The following is a 21,415-nucleotide window of genomic DNA, read 5'->3' as shown; positions in this document are numbered from 1 at the left end:
CACTGTAAATAATCCGTCTGCGCACAACATCCCTGGAGCGAGCATCCCAGTAGTGAAGGTATCACGTAAAATTTATTCCGCCTTTTAAAATGGGATTCTCATTCGGGTTTCTCAGGAATGGTAACAAAAACTTCAAAAATGGACCGGGGATTCAATGATATTTTTAATCTGATATCTGGTCAAAAATATAATAAATTAAGAGAGAACGTAAAAACTTTTGTCGTTTTCGGACGCCGCGCATATTTGGATCAGCGGCTTATCATGTCAACTGATTAACCATCGACATACTGGTTACCATGAGATGCGTACGCACCGCCGTGACTCAGTGCATGTGTTAGCCGTGATTAGGGCGGATGTGTTAAAAGCTGCTATCGACAGAAGATAAGTATCAGGGAAAAAGGTAAGAAACAATCTTTTGCTTTGTTTTCCAGATATATCTCAGAATTATTATCGTCATGGCCCATATTGATGTTTAACATTTACCAAGCTCACAGCACAAGGAGTGTGTCGACTACGAAAGCAGCTCAACTGCTTCCAATAGATCTAGATGTGGTGATGAAACTTGCTGGATGGCCACAGGAAGTACGTAGTGAGGAAATTTTGTGATAAGCCATTGGCCATCACAGATCAGATGAGCAATGGTATTGTAAATACGACTGACAAATAAAGAGCTTGGAGTAAATATAGTTTGAGCATTATTATCAAAAGATAAGGGTTTCTTGAGTCACGCAGCTTTGAAAATCTCATGGTAACCTGTGTGTACGTAATGATTTGATAGAATTACAACATTAAAGGAGACTTACCTTGGGAAGTTTAAGTTAAGTTTGATGGTAGTTCTATCAAATAATTTGTAGTACATCGGGTTAACATGCTCAACCCTTTGTATATTTCCCTCTCATTATGTTTTTTGGTATATGTACGCCCAAAATGCTTTAAAGACTGAGTCACGGCGGTGCGTGCGCATCTCATGTTAACCCGATGTACTACAAATGATTTGATAGAACTACCATCAAACTTCAACTTCCCAAGGTAAGTCTCGTTTAATTTTGTAATTCTACCAACAGTTGGGAACTAGGTTTGAGAACCAGATCCAGAAAACACAGCGAATGAGACTGAGGCGCCGCGAGTCTGCAGCGCTGATTCCACATTGACTACCGCTGAACCATCGGCTTTTGTGACAGGGCATAAGTACTGGCTCGGCGGGTCAATTGAAGTTCTTCTTCAATAAAATACATTGCCTGACATCCCTTAACCGTTGACATCCTCTGGTGTTATGGACCCGGGGGCTGGGGGAAAAAATTTGTATTCCCTCAGACCCCCAGGTTAGCCTCGTCCCATACCATGTAAAACTAAGCGATGTTCCGTTGTCTTTGGGAGTCTTCCCGAAAGCAAATTAAAAAACTTAGATCTATCAAAACGCAATTTAATGATGCGGCCAACTATATTCACAAATGTTTACAAAACTCGTAACATTACATGTATTATAACCCTTGAAGAAATAATGAGCTATATATGTGCAAATTAGTATAAAATGTGTGGTTTGCCTCTGTTAATAGTGAATTGGATACATGTAATTAGAAAATACCTTACTTAGTGCAATGATACGTTTGAGAATTTTTGTATGTGAAAAATTATAGCTATTTTGGTAATTTTTGGTTTTAATATAGTATTATTTCGAAGATTTCAAGCCAAGCGACTTATTGCTGGCTTTCACTCAGCTGATAAAAGTTTTTGAATCTCATTATCTGCTCCAGATGGTGGTCAAACACTGACCACCTTGTGCTGTCAACCAGAAAGAATCCTACTGAATACTGGCGATTCAGCTGATGAACATTGCGCACGAGACAGGAAATGAAGTGGAGTGAAAGCCAGTAATTCTTCCTGGTTAGTGGTACTCAGTTCATAAAAAATAATAACGATTAGATTCTAATTTAAATATGTTTTTACTCCCTTTCCCGTCCCCAATCCAAAACTAAAAATCATCTATATAAACACTGAGGAGGAAAGGAGAGAGTTCTCAAATTGTTTAGTTTCAGCGATGAATTTTTGCAAGAAGGGGGGTCCAGAAATGCTATGCTAAACTGACACATACTTCAAATCAGCTAATGTCTTGCCTGCTTATGTTCACTATGATATCTTTGGTTAGGTAAAGGCAGCTTGACCATTGGAGTCTTTAGGCTGCAGCTTCTTCTAAAAGTACTTCTGTGGTGTGAAAAAAAGTACCATTGTTAGTCGTTGGTGACTGACTCCACTGGATATAGAAGTAGCGCGTGTATTTCTAGGGATCGCGCAGAGATCATGGGGTTACTTTATCTTGCTATGAATATCCACTAAATTCTAATCTAAGTTCCCTTCCCAACTTTATCCTTTTACAATTTCCTTTTTGCGAAAGACGGTGGGTGGCCTGACAGGATCTCTTACCGCGCCCTCAATGATTTGGTCAGCAGCCCTACATACTCAAGACAACATGGCGGGAAAGCTTGTGGTGACAGCTGTGCTTGGATGGTCTGGATGCGTCGCCCGAACGAATTTGTAAGCTAATCAGGTAATACCAGAGAGTTTTAAGTTAGACATGAAATATACTTTCTGCTACTTAAATGAATTCGCTTCATCGACCGCTAAACGGAATGGTTCGACTTAACTCATAGGTTTGCTAACATAGTAAGCTTATCAAGACGTGAAAATACTAGTCTCATAGACAAATAAGCTTAATCTAATTGAAGCAAATTCAGGAAAGGTGTATTCGTATCCAAGTACATTAGATAGCGTACAAATCAAGAACTCAAGCAACTAATTCGAATTATCCCATTATATACTGTATAAGCTAACCAATAAGGAAGGCACACTAATGAATTCATTTAGAAGTTATCAGCTTGCTGGAGCTTTTAAGCCTATAACAAGCTTATAGATATTAGATATTAGAAAGAATTAGGAGTAAGGATTTGAAGCAAACCAACTTTCCATCTCTGTTAGTGGCCAAAAGATTATTGAATAGTGGATGGAAGAATATTAATTAGTAAGATATTCTGTTTATAGTGCATGACTGTGATCTAGTGTTACCAGTATTTTATGACATCATCCAATTTTCAACTATGAAGTGCTATGAGTCAGCCTTAGTTATCAGAGGTAATAAGTGCCCCTCATTTGAATATGTCAAAAGCTTAATGAATTAAGCAATTATTTTGTTTTCGCTATAACTTTCCAAGGTAGTAGCACAGAAAGTTTTCTCCATTTACTAATCAGAAGCTGCCAGTTCAAATGTTGGCTATTATGACTTCAGTAATGAAAAGCCAAGAGGCATATTTCTTTAAATAGCTTTTTAGATGTGGTATGATTTATATTCCAACTTTGTGTACTTCATACATTCATTGTCTGGGGCTTGTGAATGAAAGGAAAGGAAATGACTTCCTTGTTCTACAATGTAACCTTGTAATTATGCATATGTTCATTGTAGAACACTCAGCCTTTTGTCAGTTCTTTTACTACTCTTAGCCAGAAATGTTGTGATCATTTCCATGAACATGACCTTGTTAATGCCTTGACCATTTACAAACATTCTTCCAAATTGAATACTTCCTATGCAGAGAGAATTGGAATTTTTAGGGAGGGAGTCAGCATTTCTTGAGCATTTCTTGTCTATCTAACCACATACTCCTGGGTCAGGTATGTGGTTATCCTAAACATATTATATATAGATCTAGTAATGATAAAAGGGTAAATTATACACCTTGAAAAGATGAAAAAACTTACTGACGTTTCCGACGCAAGTCCTTCATTGGAGTAAAAGAAGGACTAGCATCCGAAATGTCATTAAGTTTTTTCATCTTTTCATGGTGTATAATTAATTCTTTTATCGTTACTGTTTCATTAGAAACACCAATGCAGCTCACACTAGTTTTTAGCTAGTTATCTCTTCTATATATAGATCTATGTTGTTAGTTTATTTTAAGAAGGCAATTAGACAGAAAACATTTGTTTAAAAAAGAGTTGTTTTTGTGAAACCTCACCTCCTTAGCTTGTTATTATTATGGGTTCATTAATGGGCGTAGGTAGTCTTTCTCACACCAAATGGATTTTTAACATGTTTAAAACTTCTTTTTTGCTTGAATTCTTTCATCAGTTCTCTTCTCTGTGGAGCGTTTTGATCTTTGGCACCCATAGTGACCTTCGTATCAAGTGGCTGAACTTCTTGAGTGGTCTGGGTACTACCATAAGTCAACTTGCTATCATCAACACTTACTTTCTTTACTAGCCATTTGCCATTCTTTTGTACAAGAGCTGGGAAGTTAGCCCCTCCTGCTGGGGCACCACCAGTCTGATATTGTTGACTCGTGAATCTTCCTTTGGCACTCTGTTGTTGTGCTTGCATGTCATTATTCTGATCCTCAACTTGTTGGCCTCCTGGTTGCTGTTGTGAATATGAGCCATACATAGGACCTCCAGGAACTTTATTTTGTTGGACTTCTATTTGACCCATTTGTAGTTTTCCAGTTTTATTAGAGCCAGAAGAATCCCCAGCGAAGGTTTGACCTTCCCTTTTATTTGTTTCCTGATAAGAATTGACTTTGTGCTCACTAAAATCTTGAACCACACCTTGATTCTCTGAACCTGTATTTGTGCTATACCTTTGCTGTCCAGAGTTTAGAACATTCCATCCATACCCACTTTGATTTCCCTTTTGCTCTTTTGCTCCATCAACTTGGCTGGGTATTTGTTCACTTGTCCATTGACCAGATCTTTGGTTGTCCCTTTGTTGCCTTGATAAGAATTGACCATCTCTTGTACTTTCTCCTGCACGATAATTGTTTGGGTCAACAAAAGCATTCCCTTCTTTGTCCATCTGAACAAGGGATTGCTTCCCAACTCTAATAACTTTCTTTCCTTGGTAAATGCTGCTGGTTGGTTCATGTGTAGGTGTGGAAAAATTGACTGGCTCTGCTTTGGATTGTGTTACCTTGGATTCTATTATGTAAGCAGGATTTAGCTTCTGTGTGGCAGGGTTTGTTTGATTGTCTTGATTTGTTGAATGATGATTATCTTGTCTGTTGTCATTATTATAAGATCCTCCATGTACAGAAATATCTGTTGCCTCAGGATCGCCTTTGACACAATTATAGACGTTTGCAGTTGCAACTCTATCTCCTCTGTAAGACTGATGCTGAAAGTAAAAATACTTGACCTCAAAAATAGCCAATCAAATTACATGACTTGCATGTGAGGAAGGTCGTGTTTACCACATATAAAATATGGCTGTTAGATGAATCCACAAACAACCTATGCCAAAACGTCACAATAACCAAGACCACGCCCTTATTCAACCTTAATCCTAGCCTCACCACTGGAAGGATATTGGAGATTCCACCACAAGGTGAACCTAGAAGATTTTTTATCATCATCAGCTTTCAGAGAGAGTAGGAATGAAAACAAAATATAAAATAGATTTCTTAGTGGTTCCATAAAACGGCTCTTCGAATCTTCCAAAGAACCCAATTGAAAACCTGTGTTTGATAAGAGTAAAGATCATTGAAAAGAAATATATTGTAAATTTTACAGCCAAGGAGGAACAGTGTAGCACTGTAGAATTTGTTTTGATGTATAGTTATTTTTTATGTAGAGTTTTTGTATATATCAAAATTTAACTTATATGTTTACAGTCGTTACAAGTGCCACGTCTATATACGTAAGACTATAGACTGGACGGTGGCAACCTTTCTTTAGAAATATTTTGGAAATTTGAATTACAGAGTGAAGTCATTAAGCCCGTGAAATAGATATTAGACTAATGCACTGTTGGCACTGCGAGTCCCATACTTGATTTTATTCCATACACATACGCAAAGCGTACGGTAAAGACTAGATAAATACATTAAATAGATAAATAACTTAGTAAGTATGACAAATAGGAAAAACTACGAAACATTAAACTGCAAAACGATAAGAAATATATGGAAACGAATAACTTACATTTGTGTATGAAGGGACGAAACTGCGAGCACCAACTATCTAAGTATTTACATAGAGGGCGTATATAAGGCGTACAAAAGCTCCTAAGGGACAAGACTAAATGACGAAACAATGACGAAAATAATTAGACTGAAACGGGTGAAACAAAAGCTATGGAACACTTATAAACAAACCTAAGACAAAGAGAACTACACTAAAAACTCATTATAGGCTTTTCAGATCTAACCTGCACTTTAGTAGACTAGAACCCCATTTTTTTCTTTTGTGTCTATTTGACTATTACGCGTTGAGTAGTATTTTTTATTTCACGGGTTAAATGCCTTCACTCTAAACCCGTGAACTAGACATTAAACTAATATTCATCGGTAGGCTTCTTTTGTGTCTATTTGACTATTACACGAACTAACATTTTTTTTATTTCACGGGTTAAATGCCTTCACTCTAAGATTAATTGAGTATAACTTTATTTAATTATCAATGTATTTGTTTAACTAATTGGGGGCACTGAAATGAAACTGAAATGAAGAAATAATCAAAGATTACTTGTATTGCCTCCTATACAAGAGTACAAGAATACAGCAGCATACATTAAAAACAGCCACTCATTCGGTTTTCCCGTTTTAAGCTTTGTTTCCAATACGCGGGTGTGCTTACCATTTCAGTTCGTTAGCTTTAATCGCAAAGTGTTATACAGTAACCCCATATTCTTGCTTAGTTAAATAAGAAATTCAGCTATATGTATTTATCAAACCATGAATAATTCATGAGGAAAACACAACAGAAATGACGACCGTGAAGAGTGTTGTAAATCTGATGCAAAACTGTGTTCATTTGCATAAACTTTAAGTTGGATTTTCTTGGCCAAATTCACTGACTTTAATTTTGAAAATTTTAGTGAAACACAAAGGAACTAACCTAGACGTTTGATAAGTCATATGCAGTATTCGTGTCCGTGTTGTATCACATATACAATCACTCGGCTACGCCTCGTGGTTGTATATCTGATACAACACAGCCACTCAGACTGTATATATTACTTAATCTTGCAGGGAAGGGGTAGTTTCTCTCGCAGCTGTCATTATTTTCGGTTCCAGATCCACCCGGATTTGACTATTAATCCTACAAATCGATAACAAGACTGGAAAGAAATGTTTATCTCGATTGAGGAGCCGTTAGTGGGAAGTAACAGGTGCTAATGACAGGCAAAGGGTAGACCAGGTGCGAGACCTTTCGTGGTTCTTTTTCAGTTCCGTGGTCTGTGTACTTTGGTTTGCTAAATGTATATCTTAAGATAGAAATACAAACCTGTGTTGATCTTGGTTGATGGAACATTAGTCCAGCAGATCTATTAAAATGAAAAAGACAGAAGTATTACCAAGAGAAAATGAACTAAGAGAAGGAATCCCCGTGCCCCATCATGTGCACACTTTGATACTATTTTTAGAATCATTGATGGTATTTTTAACTCGTTACCATGCTCGCGCGATAATCATGCTTCCCTTTAGTGCCTCGTTTTAGGACACAAAAAGCGCCATATTTCTCTACGTCCACAACAAAAACACAGGCTTCGTTTACTGAAAGTCTGGAAGCCGTCTACCCTCGAGAAATCAAACAATCAGGTTCTTAGCTCAAAATATCTCCAAGCTAAAAATAGCATCAAAATGTGCACATGACAGTTACAAGGCTATATAGGTAGGATTCCTTCTCTTAGTTCATATTCTCTTGGTATTACTCTCTTGATTTTCTTCCTCCAAAGAACTAATTAAAAACTAAATTAGCATAAATGAACCGAAACGTGTAGCTGAACTAAATGCTAACAGGTACTTATTACGAAGATATATCATCAGGGACACTTACCTTCTCTCTTCAGCGTCTCTTCTCTCATTACCAACCAGCGAACTACGTACTTGTGAATCTTTGTTCATGGCTTGTGGACGTTCTTCCTGATAAAGGAATCTACTTGTGTCCAGTTTCTTTGTTTCAATACCCCCTTTCTTGATTCCATCCTGGGACGCAAAATTCGGAATGGAAACTCTGTTCGGTTTGACGACTTCTCTGTTCACGGCTTGTGGACGTTCTTCTCGATAAAGGAATCTACTTGTGTCCAGTTTCTTTGTTTCAAAATCCCCTTTCTTGATTTCCGCCTGCCGCTCAAAATTTGGAATGGAAACCCTATTTGGTTTCACGACTTCTCTGTTCATGGCTTGTGTTTCGTCCTGATAAAGGAATCTACTTGAGTCCAGTTTCTTTGTTTCAAAATCCCCTTTCTTGATTTCAGCCTGGGACTCAAAATTGGGAATGGAAACTCTATTTGGTTTCACGACTTCTCTGTTCATGGCTTGTGTTTCGTCCTGATAAAGGAATCTATTTGAGTCCAGTTTCTTTGTTTCAAAATCCCCTTTCTTGATTTCAGCCTGGGACTCAAAATTGGGAATGGAAACTCTATTTGGTTTCACGACTTCTCTGTTCATGGCTTGTGTTTCGTCCTGATAAAGGAATCTACTTGAGTCCAGTTTCTTTGTTTCAAAATCCCCTTTCTTGATTTCAGCCTGGGACTCGAAATTGGGAATGGAAACTCTATTTGGTTTCACGACTTCTCTGTTCATGCCTTGTGTTTCGTCCTGATAAAGGAATCTACTTGAGTCCAGTTTCTTTGTTTCAAAATCCCCTTTCTTGATTTCTACCTGAGAATCGAAATTCGGAATGGAAACTCTATTTGGTTTGACGAGTTCCCTGTTCACTGCTTGTGGACGTTCTTCTTGATAAAGGAATCTACTTGTGTCGAGTTTCCTAGTTTCAATACCCCCTTTCTTGATTTCAGCCTGGGACTCGAAATTGGGAATGGAAACTCTATTCGGTTTGACGACTTCTCTGTTCATGGCTTGTGGACGTTCTCCTTGATAAAGGAATCTACTTGTGTCCAGTTTCTTTGTTTCAATACCCCCTTTCTTGATTTCAGCCTGGGACTCAAAATTGGGAATGGAAACTCTATTCGGTTTGACGACTTCTCTGTTCACGGCTTGTGGACGTTCTTCTTGATATAGAAATCTACTTGTGTCCAGTTTCCTAGTTTCAATACCCTCTTTCTTGATTTCAGCCTGGGACTCGAAATTGGGAATGGAAACTCTATTCGGTTTGACGACTTCTCTGTTCATGGCTTGTGGACGTTCTTCTTGATAAAGGAATCTACTCGTGTCCAGTTTCTTCGTTTCAATACCCTCTTCCTTGATCTCAGTCTGGGACTCGAAATTGGGAATGGAAACTCTATTTGGTTTGACGACTTCTCTGTTCATGGCTTGTGGACGTTCTTCTTGATAAAGGAATCTACTCGTGTCCAGTTTCTTTGTTTCAATACCGTCTTTCTTGATTTCAGTCTGGGACTCGAAATTGGGAATGGAAACTCTATTTGGTTTGACGACTTCTCTGTTCATGGCTTGTGGACGTTCTTCTTGATAAAGGAATCTACTCGTGTCCAGCTTCTTTGTTTCAATACCGTCTTTCTTGATTTCAGTCTGGGACTCGAAATTGGGAATGGAAACTCTATTTGGTTTGACGACTTCTCTGTTCATGGCTTGTGGACGTTCTTCTTGATAAAGGAATCTACTCGTGTCCAGTTTCTTTGTTTCAATACCGTCTTTCTTGATTTCAGCCTGGGACTCGAAATTGGGAATGGAAACTCTATTTGGTTTGACGACTTCTCTGTTCATGGCTTGTGGACGTTCTTCTTGATAAAGAAATCTACTCGTGTCCAGTTTCTTTGTTTCAATACCCTCTTTCTTGATTTCAGTCTGGGACTCGAAATTGGGAATGGAAACTCTATTTGGTTTGACGACTTCTCTGTTCATGGCTTGTGGACGTTCTTCTTGATAAAGGAATCTACTCGTGTCCAGTTTCTTTGTTTCAATACCCTCTTTCTTGATTTCAGTCTGGGACTCGAAATTGGGAATGGAAACTCTATTTGGTTTGACGACTTCTCTGTTCATGGCTTGTGGACGTTCTTCTTGATAAAGGAATCTACTCGTGTCCAGCTTCTTTGTTTCAATACCCTCTTTCTTGATTTCAGTCTGGGACTCGAAATTGGGAATGGAAACTCTATTTGGTTTGACGGGCTCTCTGTTCACGGCTTGTGGACGTTCTTCTTCATAGAAGAATCTACTTGTGTCCAGTTTCTTTGTTTCAATACCCTCTTTCTTGATTTCAATCTGAGAATCGAAATTGGGAATGGAAACTCTATTTGGTTTAACACTTTCCTTCTTGGTGGCTTCCACTTCTTCTTGATAAAGAAATCTACTTGTGTCCAGTTTCTTTGTTTCAATACCCTCTTTCTTGATTTCCACACCCGACTCAAACGTTGGGATACTAAGTCTGTTTGGTTTAAAGTGCTCTTTTTCCTCCCTTTGTAACATTCCCTGTTGAAGAAATCTTCCTCTATCCAATTTCCCTGTTTCGATTACCTCTTTTTTGATTTCCGCCTGGGATTCGAACTTGGGAATTGCAAGCTTTTTTGGTTGCACGATTTCTCCCTTGATTGGTTGCTGTTTTTCCTGTTGAAAACTTTTTCCTGTCTCTAGTTTCCCTGCTTGGATGACTTCTTTCTTGATTTCTGCCTGGGACTCGAACATGGGAATTTCGAGCTTCTTAGGTTTTACGATTTCTCTCTTCACTGTTTGTGGCTCTTCTCTTTGAAGAAATTTGTTCGTGTCCAGTTTTCCTGTTTCTATAACCTCTTTCTTGATTTCTGCTTGGGATTCGAACATGGGAATTTCAAGCTTTTTAGGTTTTACGACTTCTCTCTGCATTTGCTGTTGTTCTTCCTGTTGAAGAAATTTTCCTGTATCCAGTTTCCGTGTTTCGATGACCTCTTTCTTGATTTCCGCCTGGGACTCGAACATAGGAATTTCGAGCTTCTTAGGTTTTACGATTTCTTTCTTTATCGTTTGTGGCTCTTCTCTTTGAAGAAATTTGTTCGTGTCCAGTTTTCCGGTTTCGATAACCTCTTTCTTGATTTCTGCTTGGGATTCGAACATGGGAATTTCAAGCTTTTTAGGTTTTACGACTTCTCTCTGCATTTGCTGTGGTTCTTCCTGTTGAAGAAATTTTCCTGTATCCAGTTTCCGTGTTTCGATGACCTCTTTCTTGATTTCCGCCTGGGATTCGAACATAGGAATTTCGAGCTTCTTAGGTTTTACGATTTCTCTCTTCATTGTTTGTGGCTCTTCTCTTTGAAGAAATTTGTTTGTGTCCAGTTTGCCGGTTTCGATGACCTCTTTCTTGATTTGCGATTGGGACTCAAAAATTGGAATTTCAAGCTTTTTAGGTTTTACGACTTCTCTCTGCAATTGCTGTTGTTCTTCCTGTTGAAGAAATTTTCCTTTATCCAGTTTCCCTGTTTCGATAACCTCTTTCTTGATTTCCGCCTGGGACTCGAACATAGGAATTTCGAGCTTCTTAGGTTCTACGATTTCTCTCTTCATCGTTTGTGCCTCTTCTCTTTGAAGGAATTTGTTTGTGTCCAGTTTTCCTGTTTCGACGACCTCTTTCTTGATTTCTGCCTGGGATTCGAACATTGGAATTTCGAGCTTCTTAGGTTTTACGATTTCTCTCTGCATTGTTTGTGGCTCTTCTCTTTGAAGGAATTTGTTCGTGTCCAGTTTCCCTGTTTCGACGACCTCTTTCTTGATTTCCGCCTGGGATTCGAACATTGGAATTTCGAGCTTCTTAGGTTTTACGATTTCTCTCTTCATTGTTTGTGGCTCTTCTCTTTGAAGGAATTTGTTTGTGTCCAGTTTCCCTGTTTCGATAACCTCTTTCTTGATTTCTGCTTGGGATTCGAACATGGGAATTTCAAGCTTTTTTGGTTGTACGATTTCTCTCTTCATTGTTTGTTGTTGTTCCTGTTGAAGAAATTTTCCTGTATCCAGTTTCCCTGTTTCGATGACCTCTTTCTTGATTTCCGCCTGGGACTCGAACATAGGAATTTCGAGCTTCTTAGGTTTTACGATTTCTTTCTTTATCGCTTGTGGCTCTTCTCTTTGAAGAAATTTGTTCGTGTCCAGTTTTCCTGTTTCGATAACCTCTTTCTTGATTTCTGCTTGGGATTCGAACATGGGAATTTCAAGCTTTTTAGGTTTTACGACTTCTCTCTGCATTTGCTGTTGTTCTTCGTGTTGAAGAAATTTTCCTGTATCCAGTTTCCGTGTTTCGATGACCTCTTTCTTGATTTCCGCCTGGGATTCGAACATAGGAATTTCGAGCTTCTTAGGTTTTACGATTTCTTTCTTTATCGTTTGTGGCTCTTCTCTTTGAAGAAATTTGTTTGTGTCCAGTTTGCCGGTTTCGATGACCTCTTTCTTGATTTGCGATTGGGACTCAAAGATTGGAATTTCAAGCTTTTTAGGTTTTACGACTTCTTTCTGCAATTGCTGTTGTTCTTCCTGTTGAAGAAATTTTCCTTTATCCAGTTTCCCCGTTTCGATGACCTCTTTCTTGATTTCCGCCTGGGATTCGAACATAGGAATTTCGAGCTTCTTAGGTTTTACGATTTCTCTCTTCATTGTTTGTTGTTGTTCCTGTTGAAGAAATTTTCCTTTATCCGGTTTCCCTGTTTCGACGACCTCTTTCTTGATTTCTGCCTGGGATTCGAACATTGGAATTTCAAGCTTCTTAGGTTTTACGATTTCTCTCTTCATTGTTTGTGGCTCTTCTCTTTGAAGGAATTTGTTTGTGTCCAGTTTCCCTGTTTCGATAACCTCTTTCTTGATTTCTGCTTGGGATTCGAACATGGGAATTTCAAGCTTTTTTGGTTGTACGATTTCTCTCTTCATTGTTTGTTGTTGTTCCTGTTGAAGAAATTTTCCTGTATCCAGTTTCCCTGTTTCGATGACCTCTTTCTTGATTTCCGCCTGGGACTCGAACATAGGAATTTCGAGCTTCTTAGGTTTTACGATTTCTTTCTTTATCGCTTGTGGCTCTTCTCTTTGAAGAAATTTGTTCGTGTCCAGTTTTCCTGTTTCGATAACCTCTTTCTTGATTTCTGCTTGGGATTCGAACATGGGAATTTCAAGCTTTTTAAGTTTTACGACTTCTCTCTGCATTTGCTGTTGTTCTTCGTGTTGAAGAAATTTTCCTGTATCCAGTTTCCGTGTTTCGATGACCTCTTTCTTGATTTCCGCCTGGGATTCGAACATAGGAATTTCGAGCTTCTTAGGTTTTACGATTTCTCTCTTCATTGTTTGTGGCTCTTCTCTTTGAAGAAATTTGTTTGTGTCCAGTTTGCCGGTTTCGATGACCTCTTTCTTGATTTGCGATTGGGACTCAAAAATTGGAATTTCAAGCTTTTTAGGTTTTACGACTTCTCTCTTCATTGGTTGTTGTTGTTCTCGTTGAACGAATTTGTTTGTGTCCAGTTTGCTAGTTTCTATAATCTCTTTCTTGATTTCTGCTTGGGATTCGAACATGGGAATTTCGATCTTCTTAGGTTTTACGATTTCTTTCTTTATCGTTTGTGGCTCTTCTCTTTGAAGGAATTTGTTTGTGTCCAGTTTTCCTGTTTCGATAACCTCTTTCTTGATTTCTCCTTGGGACTGGAAGATTGGAATTTCGAGCTTTTTTGGTTGCACGATTTCTCTATTTATTGTTTGTTGTTCTTCTTGTTGAAGAAATTTTCCTGTATCCAGTTTCCCTGTTTCGACGACCTCTTTCTTGATTTCTGCCTGGGATTCGAACATTGGAATTTCGAGCTTATTAGGTTCTACGATTTCTCTCTTCATTGTTTGTGGCTCTTCTCTTTGAAGGAATTTGTTTGTGTCCAGTTTTCCTGTTTCTATAACCTCTTTCTTGATTTTTGCTTGGGATTCGAACATGGGAATTTCGAGCTTCTTAGGTTTTACGATTTCTTTCTTTATCGTTTGTGGCTCTTCTCTTTGAAGGAATTTGTTTGTGTCCAGTTTTCCTGTTTCGATAACCTCTTTCTTGATTTCTCCTTGGGACTGGAAGATTGGAATTTCGAGCTTTTTTGGTTGCACGATTTCTCTCTTCATTGTTTGTTGTTCTTCTTGTTGAAGAAATTTTCCTGTATCCAGTTTCCCTGTTTCGACGACCTCTTTCTTGATATCCGCCTGGGATTCGAACATGGGAATTTCGATCTTCTTAGGTTTTACGATTTCTTTCTTTATCGCTTGTGGCTCTTCTCTTTGAAGGAATTTGTTCGTGTCCAGTTTTCCTGTTTCGATAACCTCTTTCTTGATTTCTCCTTTGGACTCGAAGATTGGAATTTCGAGCTTTTTTGGTTGCACGATTTCTCTCTTCATTGTTTGTTGTTGTTCCTGTTGAAGAAATTTTCCTGTATCCAGTTTTCCTGTTTCGATAACCTCTTTCTTGATTTCTGCTTGGGATTCGAACATGGGAATTTCAAGCCTTTTAGGTTTTACGACTTCTCTCTTCATTGGTTGTTGTTCTTCTCGTTGAACGAATTTATTTGTGTCCAGTTTTCCTGTTTCGATGACCTCTTTCTTGATTTTTGCCTGGGATTCGAACATGGGAATTTCAAGCTTTTTTGGTTGCACGATTTCTCTCTTCATTGTTTGTTGTTTTTCCTGTTGAAGAAATTTTCCTGTATCCAGTTTCCCTGTTTCGATGAACTCTTTTTTGATTTCTGCTTGGGACTCAAATATGGGTATGTTAAGTTTGTTTGGTTTTATGGTTTCTTTACTATTGGTTCGTGGTTCTTCCTGTTGAAGGAATTTCCATGTGTCCAGTTTTTTTGTTTCAATCACGTCTTTTCTTATCTCCGCATGTGATTGGAAATCTGGAAGTTTTATTTTCTGAGGTTTCGGCTTCCGTTCAACGGCGGTGGTTATTTGATTCTCCGGTTGTTGACAGGCCATAACAAACTCGGTCTGCAGTTTTGTTCTCTTGATTGGTCCTCTAATGACCGGTTTCTGTTCTTCTACAGCGACTTTGAACATAGTTTGGTCCAATTTGTTAGTTTCAATGATTTCTTTCTTGATGTCTGCCTGGGACCCAAATATTGGGATGTTAATTCTATTTGGTTTCACGGTTTCTTTGTTGATGGTTTGTCGCTCTTGCTGTTGAAGGAATTTCCCAGTGTCTAGTTTCCGTGTTTCGATGAACTCTTTCTTGATTTCCGCCTGGGACTCAAACATGGGGATTTCTAGCTTTTTTGGTTTCGAAATTTCTCTCTTCATTACTTGTTGTTCTTCCTGTTGAAGAAATCTTGTAGTGTCCAGTTTCCCTGTTTCGATGACCTCTTTCTTGATTTCCACCGTGGACTCAAATTTTGGAATGTTTATCCTCTGGTTCGCTATTACCTCTTTCCTTGTATCGGCTTGTGTATGGAAATCTGGAATTTTTATCCTTTGAGGTTTCGGTGCTTGTTCCGCAGCGAACTGTAGATTGTCCGGTTCTTGATAGGCTATGTTGAACTCCGTCTGTAGTTTTGTTCTTTTGACAGGTCCTCTAATGAGCGGTTTTGGTTCCTCTTCAGTGACATTGAACCTGGTTGTGTCTAATTTATTGCTTTGGATGACTTCCTTCTTGATTTCGGTCTGGGACTCGAATTTTGGAATAGCGACTCTATTGGGTTTGATGTTTTCTCTGTTGATGCTTTGTTGTTCTTGCTGTTGAAGAAATCCAGTTGGGTCCAGTTTGTTCGTTTTAATGGCCTCTTTCCTTGTTGCTTCCCCGCTGTCATATGTCTGCATAATAAGCCTATTTGGTGTGTTTATTTCTCTGAATAATGGTTCAGGCTGTCTCTCTGTAGCTTGATACCTTTGAGTGCCCAGACTTTTAACGTAACCTTTTGATCGATTCTGCTGATTTGTTGTTATTTCATTTCCCTCTATCGTGGTACCGTTCTGGTAAAACGTTGTCGCCATTCTTCCTTGGTAGTTGTTTGGATCTTGTTTTGCTGCATTAACATTAGTTCCTGTCTGATATGTTTGGCCGGTTGTTACATATTGGAACCCAGTTGGCGCTTGTGCTTTATACCCACTTCCCTTTGATAGGCTTTCTGTTCTTTGATCCTGAGTCCCATCAGCAGAAAAAGTAAAAGATGAGGAATCCATATGGCCATGACGTCCAGCAACGGCAGTTGAAATTGCTGCAACATTATGGGTCACTTGGTCATTCCTTGTGATTCCATATCCCTTGTTTGTATTATAGTACGTTGTCGCACTAGGGTCATTAACATTAGTTCCTGTCTGATATGTTTGGCCGGTTGTTACATATTGGAACCCAGTTGGCGCTCGTGCTTTATACCCACTTCCCTTTGATAGGCTTTCTGTTCTTTGATCCTGAGTCCCATCAGCAGAAAAAGTAAAAGATGAGGAATCCATATGGCCATGACGTCCAGCAACGGCAGTTGAAATTGCTGCACCACTATGGGTCACTTGGTCATTCCTTGTGATTCCATATCCCTTGTTTGTATTATAGTATGTTGTCGCACTAGGGTCATTAACATTAGTTCCTGTCTGATATGTTTGGCCGGTTGTTACATATTGGAACCCAGTTGGCGCTTGTGCTTTATACCCACTTCCCTTTGATAGGCTTTCTGTTCTTTGATCCTGAGTCCCATCAGCAGAAAAAGTAAAAGATGAGGAATCCACATGGCCATGACGTCCAGCAACGGCAGTTGAAATTGCTGCACCACTATGGGTCACTTGGTCATTCCTTGTGATTCCATATTCCTTGTTTGTATTATAGTATGTTGTCGCACTAGGGTCTTGGAAGGTGCGCGTTCTACTTGTGGTTTTCCCATCCGTCATTGACCAAGTATGGATGTGTTGGTCTTGAGGAGTCACTACTTGCTTTGTAATCCTGAATGCCATGATTCGTTATCAAAGTTTCTACTTCATAACTTTCTGGTGTTGTATCTTTGATTTTCACTTTCTTAAATGCTGTTAAGAAAAGACATTTATTTTTTTTTTTTGTTTCAATAGGTATTATATGGAGGTTATTACACTGCTAGTTGTGTATTACAGCCAGATAATGTTAATAGTAAAGCGGCCGCATTTAATACAACTTTCAGAAGTTAAATTATCCCGGCTGTAAACAACTAGCAGCGCAATGAACTGTTTTGTTGTACGACACGAAAAGCTAAGAAAGAGTGTATGTAAACATGCCGTGTATTATCGCTCTGTAATTGTACCCGAAAAGTGGTCTTAATACACGGGAAATGGCTGGGTTTCACTGAATCAGCTGATAAAAGTCCTCAAATCTCATTATTTGCCCCAAATGGTGGTCAAACACTGACAACCGTCTGCTGTAAACCAGAAAGAATCTATCTTAATTAATGTTAATAATTCACCGTTCTCATAATGGCTGACGAGCGTACGAAAATGAGGCCACCCAGTCATCTTGCAAAGCTTAGCAAGGCTGCTCATTCAAAATAAAGGTGGATAGCGCGAATTCAGATCAAAACAAAAGATCAGTTTTTATATTTTACTTCATTAAATTTCATGTGCTTTTATATCTTTTATCGTGAACTAATGACTCGTTTTCATGAACTTGGCAGCCATTATGAGAGTGGTGAATAGCGTTATTCATTCCACACAAAAGCGTTAGAGAGGCAAATATACATGTTTAGACCTAAATGATGCAAATGAGCAAAGATCTACGACTTCAACACACGTAGCACGCCTATTGGAAGGGCATTTTGCCAACTTTAATCTGTGGCATTAACGCCTTCAATAATGCAAAAATATGTAGCGAAAATGGCAGGAACAAGAGCAATAATAACAAACGTTTCAAAGTCATTTGAATATTTAGCAATTATTCTTCGATCCCAAATGGGCTATTCAACAATTAGACTACGAGGTCGAGTTTTCTGTGAGTCAATAGATAGTCGATGAGGCGCGTAGCACCGAATCGACTATTTGCTCAAAGAAAACGAGAACGAGTAGTCTAATTGCTTTAGCATAAACCTACTAGCTAATATTATAGTATTAAAAACAAAGAATGACACTGAAAACTTTACTGAACAAAACGACGGTCAACCGGCGGCACTGTTTTCATTCATCTTTGCGAACTCGACTCGATGTCTTAACGTGCATATAAGCTTAAACTTGCTCTATTTCTATAACTTTTTGTCTCTATTATTACGCTCAAAACTCTCTTTTCTTGGGATCATTTTTCTAATTAATGAATGATAAACTGAACGCATTTATTTACAAATATTTTGTTGTCAGATTATTCAAAGCCGTGCCATTCTTGTCAATTAACTTGCACCATAGTTCCCCTCTATTAACTATGCTTGCACTTTCTTTATTGTTTCGCCGTTTTGATCGGTCTGTCCGTTTAAAATGCTTCTTGAATACATGTGAATAAGTTGTCTTTTGGATTTTTTCGGTTCTTTGAGGATATCTTTTAAAATGCCATCGTTATCTCAGTAGTCAGTTGTTTGTCCGTCGAAAAATTTCAATGAAATCTGACGGCAGCTTTTTCGTGTTAAAATTGCCATAATTCTTTAGTTTTTAACTTATCTGACTGTCCAAAACCTTCATTCCTTTCCTTGATACAGTCTCGTATTTTCGATTTTTAAAGATTTTTTAGAGAACAAACAGAGATTTCGACGAAACTTGACCATGTACTTGTTACTTTTTCGCTACTCGCTATCTATCACAGGATAGATAGTGAGTACGTTAGCCAATCAAATTGCAAGATATGTGATAGTATGCTAGTAGGTTTATGCTAATAACAAATAGAGCCATAAGGGCTAAAGGACTAATTTTTTTAGTCCAATCCAATAAGCCGTTAAATTATATATAGTTGCAAACAAGTTTTCAATTAAAGTGAAATTTAATGTTTTGGTTTTCAAAGCTGGCAATACGTTCGCTACTAGTAGGATATAACTCATAGCCTAGTAATAGCTCATCCAATCAGAACGCAGCATTGATGCTAGACCGGAAATTGGATTTGACTAAACTAAATCATACATGCAAGTCATAATCCTCTGGTTATTCGATTAAGAGATCGTGAGAATGCCTCATAGCTCTCGTTCATAAGTGGCCCATATATTAACCACAGTGACGCTACTGCGGCAAACACGAAACCGGAACTAACAAGCTTTGCAATTCCACAAGGCATAAAAAATAAAAAACAAACCTCGCAATCCACCCAACCTCCCTTAAGATCTGTGTTGGGTGTCTACATCACTACCTGGCTACAGCGGAGGGCTGATCCCCACATCTTAAAAATGTCTTTATGACATTTTGCTTATCAAAACATTGGAATGACGTCATCACGATTAGCGCGCGTTCACAAAATTCATGCGTAGAAAGGATGCGCGCGATCAACGGCCATAAACGTCCTTAATCAACAGCAATAATGGCTGGAGTAATATCGTAAAAATTATCGAGAAAACGTTTCTGCAATTACTAAAAAGTAGACAGATTCAAATTCTTTGATTGGTTGTAACATAGTTAATAGAAGGTTGTAAAGGCAATCCAGAATAAGCCTTAATCAATAAATATGGGCTTGCGGATAAAAGATATTTACAGATGGATCTTCCTTTAGAGATTACGGTCAAGTATTTGCTAATAAAATATTTTCTTTTTTCTTTTTTTTTTTCTTTTCTTCTTTTTTCCCCCCAACTTTTTTTCTTTCAACGTTTTGGTGTTTTATGCAAATGATGGTATAAAATGGTATGAACAAAAATAAACCTAAAACTATCTAGATTCCGTTTCGTAATTCCACACATAATGCGTTTTTATTAGTTTTGGCTTTGATTTAGGACACGATTGTCCTTAAGTACTTATCGTAAGAAGCTTTTCAACATTGTTATGTTATAAATGAATGACTATTATCTAGCTTGGTATTTTTTGAAGTAAGGTTTCTTTTCGTAGTCTAAAAAAGAAGGTTTTGCCGAAACTCTAAATGGGCTTGATTTGGCTTGGTTATTATAATTGCGCAGCTTCCCGTCGCTTTAGTCCGTCCATGAAGCCTTTTATGGGGACTTATGCTTTTGACATGTCTAAGCAAGATATTTAACCTGAAGTTCATTGAGTCGAAACGAAAAGATTTATTTAATTTAGATTTGTTTTACTCGTGATGTTCTGTTATCCTTATGAAATCCAAAGGATATGTGGATATGTAAAAAATAAAATGAGCTTTGTAGGTTATTTTGTCTTCGGAAAGCATTAGGAAAGCAAAGGCATATGCTAGATGTACGAGAAAATTCTTGTATTTGCGGAGTATCAACGTTTACCGAAATCTCAAGTTCTGTTTAGTTATTATATTGAGACATGAAAACGTTTAATAGTATACATATTTATTATTTTATATTGATTGTTAAATTCTAAATAGTTATTTCCTATCTAGTAATGCATCTATGGAAATAATGCCTGTATTATTCATGCCAGTTACATGCCAAACTACTAGAGTTCTGTAAGTTAAACGAAACTCTAATCGTAAATTCCGATTGTATTGCACATCTGAATAGCTCAACCTAGCATAACTAAAACAAAAAGACCCCTGCTATTTTGCCATTGTTAGATTTGACTTTTTGCCTTCGTGTCCGTGAGAACTTTTCTAGTATCGTCTTCGACATTTTTGGTATTAAGGTTTTGGTATTAATTCAAAACTCATAACTTGAAGAAAATGGTAGGTCTGATGACCCTCGAAGCTAACTTCCAAAAAATAGCATTCAATTTTAACATGCTTTTGTGCATACCTACCCCTTAGTATCTGTAATAATTATCGTTGTATAATTGATATAATTGATATGGCCAAATGCTAAAAAAATGTTTTCACTAGTTTAGTTCAGTGTTCTTCTGAACTTCAGTTGCAGTTAGGAATAAATGAATGGTTGGAGAACTGTCAAAAAGGGTACATAGACAGTTGTGTTTTTGATATTTGACACTTGAAAGATTTTTTTTTGCATATACAGAATACCAAAAAATCAGAAATTCAGGCACTTATTTCAATTGCTTTGAAGTAAATACCTCGTTAATATGTGTTAAATACTATACTATCAGTTACTATTAGTTTGCAAAATCATTTAAAGTAATTTACCTTTGGTAAGTTGTGTTCTTGTTGGATTAGTATGTTTATCTCTTGGTGTCTTCGTTGCAAATATTAAATGCGTCGATGCCAAGAAACCAGTAAGTTGTGTCGCAGATTTCGATAAAGTGGGAGGATCAAAGGCAAACATTAGCATTTATGAAGTGCACTCAACTATAGCTGATGTAGATCCTTCCAGATGAGGTCCACGGTGCGGCACGTAAAAATCATCAACGTAGATAGACCCTCCGCAGAGTAAATACAATCTATCATCCAAAACCTCGATTCTTCCTTTCAAATTCTTTTAATATTTTATAGACCAATTATAGTTGTTTCTTTCAGTAATTGATAGTAACTCCAAAAGCAGTAATGTCGTCTTTTTGTTGATTGTAGTTTCGCCAACCATCAAACTCATACAATCATATAATTTTAA

General features: G+C 37.9%; 1 protein-coding gene across 2 annotated transcripts; it reads right to left on the bottom strand.

The window, feature by feature from the left end:
- Positions 1 to 1,407: 1,407 nt before the first annotated feature.
- LOC116306924 (uncharacterized) lies at positions 1,408 to 21,125 on the bottom strand. Of its 2 annotated transcripts, XM_089030113.1 has the most exons (5): positions 20,995 to 21,125; positions 7,822 to 16,880; positions 7,270 to 7,309; positions 4,008 to 5,158; positions 1,408 to 2,202 (listed from the first exon to the last, which is right to left on the bottom strand). In XM_089030113.1, the coding sequence occupies exons 2-4, from the start codon at positions 16,809 to 16,811 to the stop codon at positions 4,037 to 4,039; spliced, it is 10,152 nt and encodes a 3,383-aa protein (XP_088886239.1). In that variant the 5' UTR covers positions 16,812 to 16,880; positions 20,995 to 21,125; the 3' UTR covers positions 1,408 to 2,202; positions 4,008 to 4,036. The 2 variants fall into 2 exon arrangements, with proteins under 2 accessions (XP_088886239.1, XP_088886240.1); XM_089030114.1 differs by lacking the exon at positions 4,008 to 5,158.
- Between the last annotated feature and the right edge of the window lie 290 nt (positions 21,126 to 21,415).

This window comes from Actinia tenebrosa, unplaced genomic scaffold (genome assembly GCF_029948245.1).
Source record: "Actinia tenebrosa isolate PJP-AT-01 unplaced genomic scaffold, QUT_ActTen_1.0 PGA_scaffold15__27_contigs__length_11533743, whole genome shotgun sequence".
Lineage (NCBI taxonomy): Eukaryota > Metazoa > Cnidaria > Anthozoa > Actiniaria > Actiniidae > Actinia > Actinia tenebrosa.
Note: the sequence above shows the minus strand (reverse complement) of the source record. Positions and strands in the feature narration are given on the sequence as shown.